General features: G+C 45.5%; 1 protein-coding gene across 1 annotated transcript in view; it reads right to left on the reverse strand.

Moving 5' to 3' along the window:
- LOC137624269 (uncharacterized) overlaps nucleotides 1-17,168 on the reverse strand; it is a 148,365-nt gene that overhangs the window by 16,540 nt on the left and 114,657 nt on the right. Inside the window, 2 exon segments of the mRNA XM_068354807.1 lie at nucleotides 1,537-1,724; nucleotides 2,674-2,954. Of these exon segments, the coding sequence (XP_068210908.1) occupies nucleotides 1,537-1,724; nucleotides 2,674-2,954 (469 nt within the window).

The following is a 17,168-nucleotide window of genomic DNA, read 5'->3' on the forward strand; positions in this document are numbered from 1 at the left end:
GAAGCGGACGCGGCTGTGATTACCTTAAACAGCTCGCTCCGGGGCACTGTGATGCTCACCCACTCCTTTGACTTGCTTCTCTTAGTCTTTTTCTTAGCGGACTTAGAGCTCTTCTTTCCCTGTCTGGAGCGGGAACGGGACTTCTTCTTCTTGCGGGATTTCTTCCTCTTCCTCTTGCTGGCTTTCCGGTCCCCGTCCTCTGACGAAGAAGAAGAAAACGAGTCTGATGAAGATGACGATGACGAGGATGAGGACGAATCTTCCATACCGCCCGAAACGTCCAACACTGCGGGGGGAACTCCTCGACGCTTCTCTGGTGTCGGAGGCTGTAGAAACACGGGGGGTAGTGTAGACGGGGGAGCTGGTGGGGACCGACCGAGTCCCTTGTAGCCCAGCCATTGCTCGATGTCTACATCTCCCCTTAAGGGAGACCTGAAGGGAGTCCTAGGGGGTTCCCACGCGGTGGGGTCTGAAGTCGACGAACTTCCTTTTTAGGCGGCTGAAGCACCTGAAACACACCATGATGCAGGGGAAGAATCCACACCTGCTTTCCCCCACATAGGATCTTCCGAGGAGACGGGCCCTGCGGGCACCAGGACCTCGCCTCCTACACACACTCCCACACTTCCCTCAGGCCCCACACATGCCTGCCCAACACTAGACACTTCCCCCACAGGTATATCAGACTCTTGGGGAAGGGCAATGGGCCTCTTCCCCGCAACGGACTTACCTCATCCCCTACTCTGGGTAGGGGAAGAAGGACGGGAGCTTCGGTCTGCCAAGACGTCTGGGGAAACCACAGGCGACGAGACACAGGATTTCTTAGGCGACTTCTTCGCCGCCTTTTTCTTTTTAGTCCCGAAGAGCACCCACTGGATCTCACTCCAGGAAGCACACTCCGGACACGTGGAGGCAGGGGTACACACTTTGCCCCTACATGTGGAGCACAAGGCGCGAGGATCAATCTCAGTCTTCGAGAGGAAAGCCCCGCAAGACTTCCCGGCCACAGGCCCAGGGCAACGACGAGGCTGCTCCATAATGCTAAGACACCAAGAGACACAAGGATGCATAGGGAAAGTGAAAGGGGAACACATGGGTAACACGTGGGTAGCGTGTGGTAAACACAAAGGGTCGCACAAGGTAAGAGAGAACGCGGTGAGATGATGATCACGAAGCGACCAGAAACTTACTGAGGAGCCGACCTGAGTTAGCACGCTTTCCGACCCCGGGTCGCCTCAGGGCATGTATCACTCCGCCTGAGGTTAGCCCCTTAGAAAACGGAAAGAGGGTAAACTATACAAAAAGGTGGTCGGTTAGGTAGAGTTACCAGTTCTAGGTAAGTAACCGTGTTGGAACAATTATAAATTAAAAACAGTGATGTATATTTCAACTGATTATTTAGTGCTCTTCCCAAAAATAATTGTCATCATTTTTATCTGGAAAGAACACAGTACCTACAGTATAAGGCAAAGCTCAATTGTTATGACATCTTTAAAGTTTGATGATTTATGCACAGGAAAATAACATTTCATATACCTTGTCTGAAGTAGCTGTTGAACATCTCTCTGGTGCATGGAGAAACACTCAGTTCATTCAAAACATCAGCCGTGTCAAGGGGATGGTTGTGATTCCCCCTGATCATCATGAAGCATGGAAAGTCCCTTATATGTTGAGGAGATCTCGAGTGCACAATCTTGATCTCAACATCCATAAGCACCTTGCAACTGTGAAAAAAACAGTAATCATAAACTTTACATAAAACTTTTCCCTAAAAAAAAAAAAAAACTTAATATCAAAATGAAAGCAATAATACTGTGAAAAAAAACTCCCCACACAGTTACGTTTATCTAACAGCTTTAGTTAAAATCAATTTTCCCTGAACCAATCCATGCTGTATCAGTTGGTATGGTGATATTTGTGAATACAAAGTTGAAAGATTTTTTTTAAGTTTCGATGTTTCTCCTTTTTTCATCTTATTTTTTTTAGGGGGAGGTTAAATTTACTTATAACAATCAGTTTAATTACTCTCTTGTCTTTACCTGTGCATTGCAAACTTGGGTAATCGATGGAAATTTTTGTTTTTTGAGGAGAAGGCAAATTAACATCAGATATCTAAGAAAATTTCCCTAAACTGGCGAATGCATAAGTAAGGTATAAATTCATGATCATTCGGTTATTCACCAAAAAAAAATATATATCAGTAGGGTTTAATTCACATATGAAATGCAGTTCTAGAATGGTATCAACATTTATCTATATTTGTGCATTACTACTTAGGGTATTTCAAGAAGTCTTAAAGAAAGTTCCCTAATTTAATTAAATTAGCCTATTTTTAATGGTCATTTGTAACTCATTATGCCTCCCTTACTCTAAACCTCGGTTTCCTGTCAGTTCCCGAAGTTTTCTGTGCATAGCTAAAGTTATATAGCGCCCCTCGCTAAAGGTAAACTTAACCAAACTTTTTTTTTGTGTTTGTGGTGGTATACATAGTGGATGGGAGGTCATACTGCAACAGTACGTGATTTACGACAGGAAGGAATGCCTAAGCAATTATAAATACAATCGAACTGACCAAAAAAGTTTTGGCCGCTAATACAAATACCCAACTTTAATCCAAATCTAGCTTAACAATACTCCTTAAAATAGTTTTTCTTATGAATAGCTAATGCTTACCCAGTATATGTCTTCTTGACGCCTTTGTGTTGGAATCCATGGTGACATTTCAGAGTTTGGCGAAATAATTTCCTCTGCCCCACGGAGTATGAGTTGTACGTGTTGAAGCACATACGATTCTGCAGGCAAAACAAATCTTTCCACCGTTGAAAGTCTTCTCTACACCTCACATTTGTCCTGAAAGTCACACACTCCTTCTCTACCACAATATCACTAGTTTTAAAGCTGTTCACTTCAAGCATACTCTCCGTGTCTGAACGAAAAGGTAGGCTCTGAAAATGCTGTCCATGTATTGGTATTAAAAACGGGTGTTGTAATAAATGAATATACTGTATTTTAAACGTAATGCTAATAGGCTATCTTGTTTCATTAGTATTCACAAAAAAAAATCATACAACATACAAGTATATATACACGTCTTAGCCAAATATGACGTAAAAATGGTATGCATTCCAATTAATTTTCTCGACTTTCCAATGTGGAATTATGGACGAAAATTGGTGGGATTTACAGTGTTACCATTCAACTAAACTTATTACACCATGTTAATTTTGTACAGCATACCCTAGGAAGGGAGAAAACTCAATGGCATATACATATCATATATATTTACATTAATTGTTTATAAAGTAGGCTTCGTTCAAACAACTACAAGCGTGTTTTTCAAGGTTCGTTCCTGTTGTCGTCTTGAAATCTGTTTGGACTTTAGAAGTCTCGTGACAGATCCGGCTATTTCCTTCCTTTTCTTCAGAGGGATGGAAAGACGGTGTGACTGAAGGTTCCAATGGATTCCCAGCCATTGAAACTTCTGAGCTGGAGACAGTCGAGACTTTTTGGTGTTGATTTTGAAACCTAGATGTTCCAGGAACTGTGTCACCTTTTTTGCAGGCAAGCGAGCATTTTTCTGGCGATGTCGCCCAGACCAGCCAATCGTCTAGGTAAGTCATCACCTGGACGCCTTGAAGGCGTAGCTGTTGGACGATCATGTCTGCGAGCTTCGTGAAGATTCTTGGGGCCATGTTGAGTCCGAAGGGCATGGCCCTGAAGGCGTACTGTCTTCGTTGAAGCCTGAATCCTAGGTAGGAGGAAGCCTGGTGATTCATTGGAATGTGCCAGTAGGCGTCCGCCAGGTCTATTGAGACCGTGTAAGCCTTGTGAGGCAGTAGGGCTCTTGTATGTTGAAGAGTCAGCATCTTGAATTTGTTGTTCACTATGAACTTGTTGAGAGGGGACAAGTCCAGAATGACTCTGGGTCTTTCTTGGGAACACAGAATAGTCTTCCCTGGAACCTGGTGGACTTTACCCTCTTGATCACCTTCTTGTTCAAGAGTTCTAGGACATATTCTTCCAGGATGGGGGTTGAGTGTTGGAAGAATTGGTGGAAGGTTGGAGGTGGTGTTATCCAGCTCCACCTTAGTCCCTTCTTGGCGATGCTGTGGGCCCAAGGATCGAAGGTTCAACGATCCTGGAAGTGGCGGAGTCTTCCTCCCACCAGAAGCACTTCATTGCTTCTGGTTTCCCGAGGGTTTGCCACCTCGGCCGCCTGCTCCCCTTCTTCCTCTCCCTCTGGATAGACGTCGAGAGGAGTCTTTGCCGAAGCCTCTACCTTTGGGGCGAAAGGTAGTGGATTGCCTTTCATAGGCTGAGGTAAAGACTGGTGACTGGGCCACCACCAGCTGAGGGACCAACTGAAAGGTCTGCTGTGTCTGGGCCACTAGCTGTGGAGTAGCGGGTGCCGGAAACTGGCGTTTGGCCTAACGCTGCTGGGGTCGGGGCTTGTTGGACTTCTTCTTAGGCTGGGAGATGTCATCCTGAGATTTCCTCTTTCGGGACATGCCCCATTGTTGAGAAGGTTTTTGTTCTCAGTGGCGGTTCTGTCCACAATCTCTTTCACAAGGTCCACGGGAAAGATATATTTGCCCCAGGTGTTGGAAGAAATCAGTTTCCGGGGTTCGTATCTGACGGTGGCATCCGCAAACACGAATTCTCTACAGGCTCTCCGGGCCTTGATGAAGCTGTATAAGTCCTTCAGCAAGGTGGTAAGGTGGGTCTTTGCGAGAACCATGTAGAAGCCTGGGACCCGAATGTCCCCGGCCATTGTCTCGAGTTGTACCTGATGAGACAGAGAGGCAGCCAGCCTCTCTTTTGTCTCTTGCTCCCGACGCAAAAGGTACTCGGTGAGCTTGGGGAGGTTCTCGTTAAACTGACGTCCAGCAACGTCAGCCTCCAGCTTTCCAACTGTGAAAGTTAACTGGATGTCTTTCCAGCTTTTATCATCGGGAGGTAGGGCGAGGGAGAGAGGCCTACATTCCTCCAATGTAGGGCAGGGTTTTCCTTCCTCTACTGCCTTCAACACTGAATGCAAGGCCTTTTCAGCAAAAGGAAAGACCATGGCGGGTGGAGCAAGAAAGGACGGGTGTTTCTTGCTTAGGGCCGGCACCTTGGAATTGGTGAAGCCCCTGCTCTTGAGGCAGTCGGCCAGCATAGCTTGAGCCTTGGAGTGGTCAAACACTATGACCTCCTTAGGTTCAGTCTCCTCCTTGGAGACAGGTTCGGACTTAAGACGGACGTAACAGTCTGGGTAGGCGTCAAAACTAGGATAGAACTCCACCTCTTCAAGGGGGATGGCGCCTAGTTTGTCATTAATAATGATGCATCTGGTCGTGATGGGCATGTATTTTGCATGCCTCCAGGGATTGGTCACTGAACAGAGGGGAAGATCCTCGACGGAAATCTTCTTTGGCTCTTTCTTCATACTCATGATTTCCCTCGTAAGGTCCGCATACCACTGGCTGATCTTCTCATCCAGGCGTGCCACCAGAGCTTGGAGGGTATCCAGGGTGCCCGCCACCGCAGGTACTGGAGTGGAAGATGTCGAGGGGACTGATTCCGAAACCACGACGGAAGCACGGAGGGTACACGGGCGATCTCGCCCTCAGAATCAGGGGTCTCCACTTGATCCTCTTCCTCTTCTTGACCCTCAGCCATCAGAGTCCTTTCAGTGTCTTCGGACACATCCGACATCCTCTCCACTTCGTCCATATGACAGCCTTGGAGAGAAGTCCGAAACATCCGGATCGACCGTCAGTTGGACACAGGGGATCTCATCCTTAGGAATAACGGCATCAGCAGATGCTTTAGGAAAGAGCAAGGCCTTCATCTTCTCGTTTGGGAGATAAGGCCCTGTGGCGTTCTTTTGGAAACCGCGCACCCACTTGCGCAGTTTCTCTCGGGCGTTCTCCCTGGCCTCCACTGACGGAGGGTTATCAAATGCCTCATCGAGCAGGTTCTTGCATACGGTGCAGACCTGCGGATCCCAATAGTGAAGATTTCCCTTCGAGATCGAACAGGCGGCGTGGGTTCGGCACGCCAGGTGGCCGTAGAAGTTAGGGCGACGAACGCTGCAGAAGGCACTCTCACACTTCACATACTCCTCCTGTAAAAGAAAGAGAAGATGAGTATTTGGAAGTCCATACAATTATTACTTACAGGAATCTTAGATTAGAATTAAGTTAATAAACTTATAAGATTCCATTTATGTACAGTACGGTCGCGAATTATGCGTGTTCAAATTATACGATTCCCCTTTTCTGCGATCGCTATTTTTCCAAAATAAATTTTCTGTATCTGCGAAGCTGTTCAAAGTCTGCGAGTCAAACACTACAAAATGTATCAAATCTATTGTCTTTCTAAGTATATTGGTACTGTAGCCCTAAATACGGTGATTTATAATAAATGTTACAAAACAATATTAACATTACATCTTATTAACGTAATTTCATAATGAATAGCCTATTCAAGGATAAAATTCCACACCAACAATGAAATCAACTGTTAACTGTGCGAGTCCAGCTGACAAAAGGTAAACAGAATTGTGGTTACGTTCTCGGCAATCTTAATCTTTCTCCAACCTTACGATAATTGTATGTGTAGTGTAATTGATGGTATATTAAAGCATCATTTTTGTTTAGTACAGTATATATAAAAGCCTTATTTTTCCCTTCGGGTGTTCAAGGTTCCCACAAGTAGACTCGGTTTGTTTATCAGCATAGCCTAACCTTCGGTAACGAGTCGGCAATATTTCGTCATATTTAAAACTGTATACATTTGATTTCCAGAGATTGGTTTTGTAGAGTACACGGTATAATAAAATCTCTCTCTCTCTAGAGCAGTGGTTCCCAACCTTTTTCCAGTGGTGACCCCATTTTAGTTTCACCATACTTTTTGCGACCCCAATCAAATATCCAGGTTACATCCTTTTTTAAAATTTTTATATATGAAAATATAATTGATTAAAGTATACTGGTTAGCATTGAATGGCAAAAACCAAAAAAATGCACTAATATATAATATAGTAATATAATTTCTTTATATAAGATACACAGCATAATAGAATGTTATTGATATGAATAACACAAGCATTATCTTGATAATAAACTGATATTCCTCATGTGATGGTTAGAACTGCTTTTCCATCGCCAGTATCTCTATCCGCAGTGATGTTTTCGATGCAGCACAACGTGCTTCATCCCAGCTTAGACTTTATTAAAAGTAAAGATGAAAAGGTCACTTCACACATATGTCGAAGAAGAGGGCATAACATAAAATTTTAAGCATACCTTCAGCCAAATGGATATCAAAATGACTACTTTATCCAAAACTGAATCTGTTAGGGAATCAAAGTCACCTTTGGCACTGTCTGATCTAGTAAGATCAACAAATTTCTATTGAAATCTTTCATGAACATTTTCAATTGTTGTATAAATGGTTTATTTGAGGTAAAGTATGGGATAACTGAAGATTTTCTGGAAAATCTTGGCTGAAGGTCTCCAAAAAGTAGGATCAGTAAACTTTGAAAACTGTTTTTGAATGGAATATCAGTACCATTTTCTTCAACAAATGCATCTAATGTTGGAAACATGTACAAATTTATCTTTCATCCTTTACTCCCAAAGATCCAGCTTCATTTGGAAGATATTTGGTTTTTCTGCAAAATAAAGAATGCCGGAATTTTCTTCCTGAAGCGGAAGATTAAGGAATTCAAAATTGTGAAAAAAAAAATCTACAAAGTATAGTTTTTGCCCAATTACTCATATCACCTAAGAACTTGAAAGTTTTCTTCTTCTTTGTCGAGATAAGAATTCTCTCACCCCAGTATTCAACTAGAATATAATATGCAAGGGATTGTCTTTTGGTAGCTACCGTACCTCAGTTTGCAACAGAATTTCATACTTAGGGTCCATTTTTTATGACACTTTAGCAAACAAGCGGTTGTTCAATGCATTTAACTTTATAAAGTAAACTGCTTTAACAACTGATTGCATAAGTTTTGAAATCTTTGGCTATGTTTTTGTAGAAAATACTTGATGATGTATCATGCAATGAATTCCAACAGCTTCTGTTGAAACCCAGATCTACAACCTAGCATAGAATGTGCACCATCAGTACACATACCACCGACATTTTCCCGCAACAACCCTTATTTTTTAAGAAATTATCCTATTTTTTTCCAATATACCACAGCTTTAGTTGTTTCTAATTGACTGCAAGAGAGAAATTCATCCTTAAAATCGCCATTATCCATATATCGCACATAAACGGATAACTGAGGAAGATTACCTAAACAGGTATATGTTAATTCATCAACTTCTAATGTGAAGAGATCAAGTGGAGATGTACAGTATGTTTAGAAAACGTTAGAATTTCCAAGGACATAACTCCATTATCTTCGATTACATCATGAGTGATGTCTTTGGCACAAGGTAAAATGAATTCCTCCCCAATGATATGCTGATTTTTTTTTTGCTTTAGCAGGTCTCAGAAATACGATATAGGATGCCAGTAAAGCAGATTTACTTTGCTTTTGGGAATTTCCATCTCTGTCAAGACGAGATTATACTGCACATCAAATATTGATTGTTTCTTTTTTCTGCTGAGATAATGCAAGTATAACCGATGTTGGTGTAATCCTCCATATATTTCCGCTTATCTCTGTTGTTTGCCATTCACATAATTACAACAACCTATTGTAAAATCAAACAAAGAGAGAGAGAGAGAGAGAGAGAGAGAGAGATTAAAATCAGTCAATTAGGACCTGCCAATGATAACTTTGATTATAGCAGTGAAAAGGCTAGGAAAACATGATTATAAACACATATGATGTGTCGGCATTTGTGACTTATATATATGTATACAGTGCACACACACACACATGTGCATATATATAGATACATACACATACATACTTCTCCTCTCCTCTCTCTATCATTTACATTTTTTTTTTTTTTGTGGAATTTGTGACTAAAATATTTATCTGCATTGTAAGTAATAACCAACAACTCATTTGTCATTTCTGTCTTATAAAACGGATTTTGGCGAAGCGAAAAATCTATTTTTGGGTAAGATGGCCATGTCGTCCTGATGGAAGTTCCTATTAAGTAGCTTCCTTGGGTATATTACAACTACGGCGATATTCCCAAAGAATTTACCTTAAGGTACCTAGAATTCTAACTCCTGGAGCGAATATCCCTAATAAAAGAACCAGGGTTATCGCAAAATATCAGCGGACGTATTCTTGACACGCCACATGGCAATCTGTACCCCGAACAGAGTTAACACTTCGTAGGGGTCAAATGGCAAGAAAACGAAAACGATAAGAAAGGGGGGAGCCGTTCGTAAGGTATCTCTCCTCTCCCGTTTCGTAAGCGTGCCCTGCCCCGCTCGCGGCGCCATCTGTATTCCTTGTAGCGATACACGAGGTGCTACAGATACTGTATGTAGGGAGGGGACCTACAGCCCTTCTTTTTTTTTTTTTTTTTTTTTTTAAAGAAAGGGGCAGGGCGGGTCCATCAGGACGACATGGCCATCTTACCCAAAAATAGATTTTTCGCTTCGCTCAAAATCCGTTTTTTGGGCTCAAGCCATGTCGTCCTGATGGAAGTATACCAGAGCATTACTGTATCTGTGGATTCTCAAAACGTGCCGTACTCCCCAGAAGTATTTCCCCGGCCGACTCGACCTACAGACCTAAGATGTTACCGTCATACATCTTTTCAACTAACCATAAACCATGATAGAGCTTCCTGCCCCCTACAGGGAAGAGTCCTACTAGACTCTGGGAAAGTCTCGAAGAGTACATATACCTATGTATAAATCACTGGCAAGCCAATATAGTGGTCTCACCCTATATAAAGTAAAGCATAGTTTGTAAAGAACTACTGCGTCAAAATGAAATATCGACCAGTTCCACGTTCGATACTGAGTTGGACAAAGGTTTATATCTGTGTAAGAAGAAACTTGCAACCGCCACTGTCCCCTCTAGGGGATGGAGTCCTCTTGCCAAGGGAGAGCATAAACCATTGCAACAAAAGCTTGCATCAAGGAACAGACTATTATAGTTATCCCCGATAAACATACATAGGATGAATGCTCAATTAATGATAAGAAATTGACATAGGTGAAGGAGACGCAAGGTTCCCAAGAACAAGTTTATTGACAAACAATAAATAGACATGGTTACAACAATTATATACATATAAGAGGTAGATAACCAAAGATTTGCATAAGTATGGTAGTAAACAGATACTTGTTAATCTGAAAGAAAAACATTGGAGCCACTTTCACGTACCGAGGTATCAAAGTTAAAAGTCTGTGTTACTAGCCACTCACATTAGCGTCCAAAACGCCCGGCACACATGTCTGTACTTATGCTAAGTTCACCTTGAAAACGGAACAGATAACGTGGGCAACCCGTGCCCTTACACTTAGTTATAGCACCGCATATAACTACACACTCACCCTGGAATTAATAGTCCCAATTAAATCCACTGTTCCTCGCAGAGTTAAACAGCAGGGTTAACGACGCAACCCACTGCTACCACAGACCTCTTTAGTTGCTCCACTTGTTTCGCATAGTGGCGAAAGAACACCCTGGAAGACTTACAGCCGGTGAATGAACGCAGCTGTTCAAAATCCATAAAGTTAAAGAAATTTAAGGATGAGGCAACTTTCCTCGGATCATGACCTGCGGGTGAACTGTCAGGATCTGCTCTGCGAATAAAATACAGTATGTAATTTTCGCCCTGAGTTGTTTCAAAGATAAATTTGAGCCTGATGTTTCTCCTCTGAACAGTTGACCCCCCCCCTGAAGTCTGAAGTTCTACGAAGATAGACCTTTAGGCATTCTACGGGACATAGAGATGCATCTTCTTTCAGAGGGCAGATTCTCCAAGGACCCCACCTGTTGGTGGGTAACTCGTTCTTAGCGAGAAACGTAGGGTCCGGAAACAGGTTCAGTTCTCCCCCATCCAGGAACTGAACACGACCTTCCTCTCTCGAGAGGGCTACAATCTCACTAACCCTGGCCCCGGACGCGAGTGCAAATAGGAAGATAACCTTTTGGGTCAAATCCTTCAACGCACACTCCTCATTATTCAGTAATGAGGCGAAGTGAAGGACTTTATCTAAAGACCATGAAATAGGCTTTGGAGGTGCTGAAGGCCTGAGCCTAGCGCAGGCTTTCGGGACTTTATTAAAGATCTCATTAGCGAGGTCCACCTGGAAGGCATATAGGATGGGTCTTGTCGAAGCAGACTTACACGTAGAAATCGTGTTAGCTGCCAGCCCCTGCCAGTGGAGGTGGATGAAGAAGTACAAGCAGAAGTCCGTCGAGATCTCATGCGGATTCTTCTCTTTGACAAAGGCCACCCATTTTTTCCAAGCTGACTCATATTGCCTTCTAGTAGACTTGCACTTATACTCCTCCAGGAAGTCAATGCTGTCTTTCGAGATCCCGAACCGCTTCTTCACCGCTAGGGAGAGAAAATCATGAGCTGCAGGGTCCGGGTTTTCTGTAATGAAGCGCAGACAGTCGACTTCTGGACTCGCTGGGTCAGAACTGGGTCCGGCAGCGGTAGAAACTTCAACTGTAGTTCCAGTGCCAGAGGGAACCACACGCTGTTCGGCCACTTGTGGGCCACTATCGCTGCTACTCCCTTGAAGGATCTCAGTTTGTTGAGGACCCTCAACAGAAGGTTGTGAGGAGGGAACAGATAGATCCTGGACCATCTGTTCCAGTCGAGGGACATTGCGTCCACTGCTTCCGCCAAGGGGTCCCCGTACGGGGACACGTACCGGGGCAACTTCTTGTTGTCTTTCGTCGCAAAGAGGTCTATCTGCAGTTCCGGGACTTGACTCGAGAAGAAGGAGAATGATCCTGCGTCTAGGGACCATTCCGACTCTACCGGTGTAAACCTGGATAGAGCGTCCGCTGTCACATTGCGGACTCCTTGAAGGTGAACTGCCGACAGGTACCACTTCTTCTTTTCCGCCAGTCGGAAGATGGCCAACATCACCTGGTTGAGAGGTGGGACCTCGATCCCTGTCGATTCAAGCATTTCACAACCACCTCGCTGTCCAGCACCAACCTTATGTGGATCGAGTGACGCGGGGAAACTTTCTTTAAGGTAAGAAGCACTGCCATAGCTTCTAGAAAGTTTATGTGAAAGGTCTTGAATAGCTTGGACCAGGTCCCTTGGACCTTCTTCCGATGAGAGTGACCTCCCCACCCCTCCTTCGAGGCGTCTGTGTGAATCGTCACCGACGGGGGAGGTGGTTGGAGAAGTACCGACTTCTTTAGTTGTCTGGCTTGGGACCACGGTCTGAGAAGAGTACGTAGACGAAGCGGAACTGGTCTTCTCAGATCTCTTCGCGCGTTTGATGCAAAGCTTCTCCACACTCCGGCTGCATCCTTCAGCTGTGCTCTTAGCACCGGGTCTGTTACCGACGCAAACTGGAGAGAGCCCAGTACCCTCTCTTGTTCCCGTCTTGATATCCTTTCGGAATCTAGAAGTCTCTTGACAGACCCCGCTATCTCCTTCCTTTTCATCATTGGGATGGAGAATCGGTGTGACAATAGGTCCCAGTGAATTCCCAACCACTGGAACCTCTGAGATGGAGAAAGACGAGACTTCTTTCTGTTGATCTTGAACCCTAGATACTCTAGGAACTGAATCACCTGTAGGGAAGCTTGCAAGCATTCTGCCCTGGATGCTGCCCACACCAGCCAGTCGTCCAGGTAGGCTACCACCTGGATCCCTTTTAGGCGTAATTGTTTGAGAGCTGCGCTCGCAAGCTTCGTGAAGATCCTTGGGGCTATGTTTAGCCCGAATGGCATGGCTCTGAAGGCGTATAGTCTTCGTTGTAGCTTGAATCCTAGGTAGGGGGAGAGACGGCGGCTGATTGGAACGTGCCAATAGGCGTCTGACAAATCTATGGAGACGGTAAATGCCCTCTTGGGCAGTAAGGTCCTTATGTGTTGCAGTGTTAACATCTTGAACTTGTAGTTCACTATGAACTTGTTAAGTGGCGACAAGTCCAGAATGACTCTGAGTTTCCCCGAGTCTTTCTTGGGAACACAAAACAGCCTCCCTTGGAATTTGATGGACTTTACCCTTCGGATCACATTTTTCTCCAACAGTTCTTGAATGTACTCCTCCAAAACGGGGGTGGAGTGTTGGAAAAATCGAGGGTACGGGGGCGGAGTGCTGTACCAGCTCCAACCGAGTCCATTCTTGAGCAGGCTGTGGGCCCAGGGTTCGAAGGTCCAGCGATCCCGAAAGTTCTGAAGTCTCCCTCCTACCGGCATCATCTCACTTCGATTGCTGTCCTGCAGTCTTGCCTCCCTGACCGCGACCACCTTTGGATCCCCTTCCCCTTGAGGGGCGTCTAGACGAGCCTCTGGCCGCTCCTCTAGGTTTCGCTCGAAAGGTAGTCGACTGCCCTTCGAACGCTGGGTTGAAAGCCGGGGATTGCGATGACACGGCCTGGGGCACCCATTGGAAAGTGGTCGGGGCTTGGGCCACCATCTGGGGCACCGAAGGCAAAGCCAACTGCTGCTGCTGTTGTCGTTGCTGTCTAAAAGGCCTGGCTGGCCGGGAAGGTAGCCTAGATCTCTTCGTCTTCCCCTTCGGTTGGGGACCCTCGTCGGGGGAAGACTTCCTCTTGAGGGACAGGCCCCACTTCAGGAGAAGATTTCTGTTCTCCGTGGCGGCCTTGTCCACCACCTCCTTGACTGCATCGTTAGGGAAAAGGTCCTTGCCCCAGATGTTGGAGGAGATCAGCTTCCTTGGCTCGTGCCTCACTGTCGCCGAAGCGAACACAAACTCTCTACAGGCCCTCCTCGCCTTGACGAAGCTATAGAGGTCCTTGGTCACCGTGGCCAGATGGGTCTTGGCCACCACCATAAACATCTCGTGGACCTTAGGGTCGCTCGCCATTGTCTCGAGAGTTGTCTGGAGAGACATCGAAGCCGCCAAACGTTCCTTCGTCTCGAGCTCCCTCCGCAGGAGGAAGTCAGACAGCTTAGGGAGGTTCTCGCCGAACTGCCGTCCAGAAATATCGGCGTCCAACTTCCCGACCGAAAAGGTAAGATGAACGTCCTTCCAGTCCTTGTTGTCCATCGGCAGGGCTAGAGACAAGGGCTTACACTCCTCCAAGGAGGGGCATGGCTTGCCAGCCTCGACTGCTTTAAAAACGGCCGCGAACCCCTTCTGCAGAAAGGGGAAAGCTCTAGCCGGAGAAGATACGAAGGAAGGGTGCTTCTTACTCAAAGCAGCAACTTTAGAGTTCGAGAAGCCCCTCTCCTTCATTGCAGATGACAGCAAAGCTTGAGCCTTGGCGTGGTCCATAACGATCACCTCCTTCGGCTCCGTCTCCTCCTTAGACGCCGGCTCCTTCTTCAGACGGACGCAACAGTCCGGATACGCCCCTTTGCTGGGCCAGAATTCCACCTCCTCAAGGGGAACTGAACCCAGTTTCTCCGACATGACGATCTTCCCGACCGTCATCGGCATGTGCTCAGCATATCTCCACGGGTTAGCATCTGAGCACACAGGAAGGTCTTTCACGTTGAGCTTTTTCTGGGGCCCACGTGACGCTGCAAGTCTCTGCATCTGCAGTTCCATTGCAGCCGCCTTCTCACTATTCTCCTTCTGCATCTGTTGGATCATGCCAACGATGGAGGAGAGAGCCTGTCCCAGCTCTGCTGGAAGAGCGGACGAAGTTGAGGGAACAGGTTCAAGGGCCTGAACCGGAGCGGCTGACGGCTCGACAACCTCTTCCTCTTCGGCGTCTGGAGCCTGATCTTCGTCCTGGCCCCCTGCCAGGAGGTCCTCTTCCAGACGTTCGGACACGTCCGACATCCTGTCATCCAGCTGAATGTCCTGCATGGCGACCGCGACTTCAGCATCCACTGAGATCTGGACTAGAGGGATCTCCGGCCGAGGCTGAGGGATCACTGCATCAGTTGAAGCCCTGGGAAAGAGGTAAGCCCTCATCTTCTTACTGGGAAGATAAGGTCCGGAGGTGTTCTTCTGGAAGCCCCTTACCCAGGTACGAAGCTTTTCCCTCGCTGCATCCCTTGACTCCGCCGTCCTAGGGGAATCAAAAGCCTCAGCAATCAGGTTAGTGCATACCGAACATACCTGAGGGTCCCAGTAACGGAGATCATCCTTGGAGGCTGCGCAAGCCGCGTGCCTCCTACACAAATCATGTCCGCAGAAGTTCCTGTTGCGGACGTTGCAGAAGACGCTACTGCACTTCGGATGTTCCTCCTGTAAAAGAAGAAAATTTCCATGAGTATCAGGTGAACTGCATAACACATGGATATATATTAACATATAAAAATAGAAAGGGAAGACACACACTTATGTTTCCCACACAGTCAATTGCTGCAGCCTTCCAGATAATAAAATCAAATGGTTAGTCTTTTCTAGAGTAACCAATGCAAATATTCCCAAAGGAAATAGGTGTAGCTCACACCTAAAGTATGATTTTAAGATACTGGATAATAGACAAGAACGAACTCGCTTTCTATATCTGTAAGGCAACACCAAGGGGCTGTGCAAGGCAACACAAGCATGTTAGAAAACACAGCGTTGTAACACTACCATACTATAGTTTTCTCCCCACTATATACTATACTGGGGAATACTGATACAGTATAGGAGGTAATGTGCCGGCCGGCACTTACCATAGCTAGATCTGAAGTATACAACTTAACGGATTTTGAGCGAAGCGAAAAATCTATTTTTGGGTGAGGTGGCCATGTCGTCCTGATGGAAGTTCCTATAGGGTAGCTTCCTAGGGTATATTACAACTACGGCGATATTCCCAGAGAATTTACCTTAAGGTACCCAGAATTCTAACTCCTGGAGCGAATATCCCTAATGAAAGTACCAGGGATATCGCGAAATATCAGAGGACGTATTCTTGACACGCCACATGGCAATCTGCACCCCGAACAGAGATAACACTTCGAAGGGGTCAATTGGCAAGAAAACGAAAACGAGAAAGAAAAAGGAGAGCCGTTCGCAAGGCTCTCTCTTCTCCCGTTTCGTAAGCGTGCATTGCGCCGATTCTGGCGCCATCTGTATTCCTTTTTGCGTAGCTTAACAACTCGGTGTTTTTTCCTGTGTTTCTCGCAAAATCTTGGATTTAATCGCTTATTATGCTTTCTCCAACTTCGTCTGCCTCTGATAAGTTGAGTATTATTTCTTTTATGTATAAATGTAGGCTCTTGGTAATTTTTAAAGTGATTAATAGTAATTATCTTTGTTACAAGAGCCGTTGCCTACCGGAGGCGTCCTGGACGCTGTCGCTCGCTAGGTATGAGTTTTAGTTAGCCAGAGCGACGTTCCCGGCTGTTTTGCTTTAATAATTTTAGCTATTTAGCGTTACATAGGATTTCCTTATTCGTGCTTTTAGTATTTTTTTGTTTTGGCGAAGTATTCGCCAATTCTGGCCTACGCTAGACCATGTAGCCTAGTCGTTTGACCCTAGTACTTTCCTGCATGATTTTTGGATTTCCGAGTGTTTTAAAATTTTATTGAAGCTTTAGGCAGTTTTATACATTTGAGTTTCGGTGATTTAGGTAATCGATTCTCTTGGTGCCTAGGCTAAGTTGCCTATGGAGCCTTAGTGTACTTTCTCATACTCCCCGGTTGCTTTCTTTTCTTCAGAGAAGGTATGCAATCCCTTTCCCTCTGTTTAAGCCTTGGGCTTAACCCTAGTGGTTTATCTGAATTATCTTTCGATACAACTATATTGGGGTGTTACTGTACCTTCCTGTTCCAGTAAGTCTGGCTTCAGAGAGGGGCAGAACATCAGAGTTTTTAGTCTGAGTCTGTGTTTGCCTGGCTTGGGGTTGAGCTCCCTCGCTAGTCTGACGCAGACATAGGAGGCTTAACCTCCTTAGGTCACTCCCGAAGGTTTCTGTACGAGATGATTCCTTCTTTTGTGATCTAGCAGACTAGTCCTTGTTGCTGTTCTCGGTGGGAGGATAAGATCCTTTCCCCGGGAGTAGCAACACCTTCCTTGCTTTGGTTCAGTGGGGGTTGGCAAGTATTGCTGGTCTCCCTCCTTGGATCTCCCTTAGGCTAAGATGAGTTTTCTTGGCTGCGGGGGATTCTTTACTAAAGCAAGGTTGGTAGGACCCT

The sequence above is a fragment of the Palaemon carinicauda genome, chromosome 31, assembly GCF_036898095.1.
Source record: "Palaemon carinicauda isolate YSFRI2023 chromosome 31, ASM3689809v2, whole genome shotgun sequence".
NCBI classification, from domain to species: domain Eukaryota; kingdom Metazoa; phylum Arthropoda; class Malacostraca; order Decapoda; family Palaemonidae; genus Palaemon; species Palaemon carinicauda.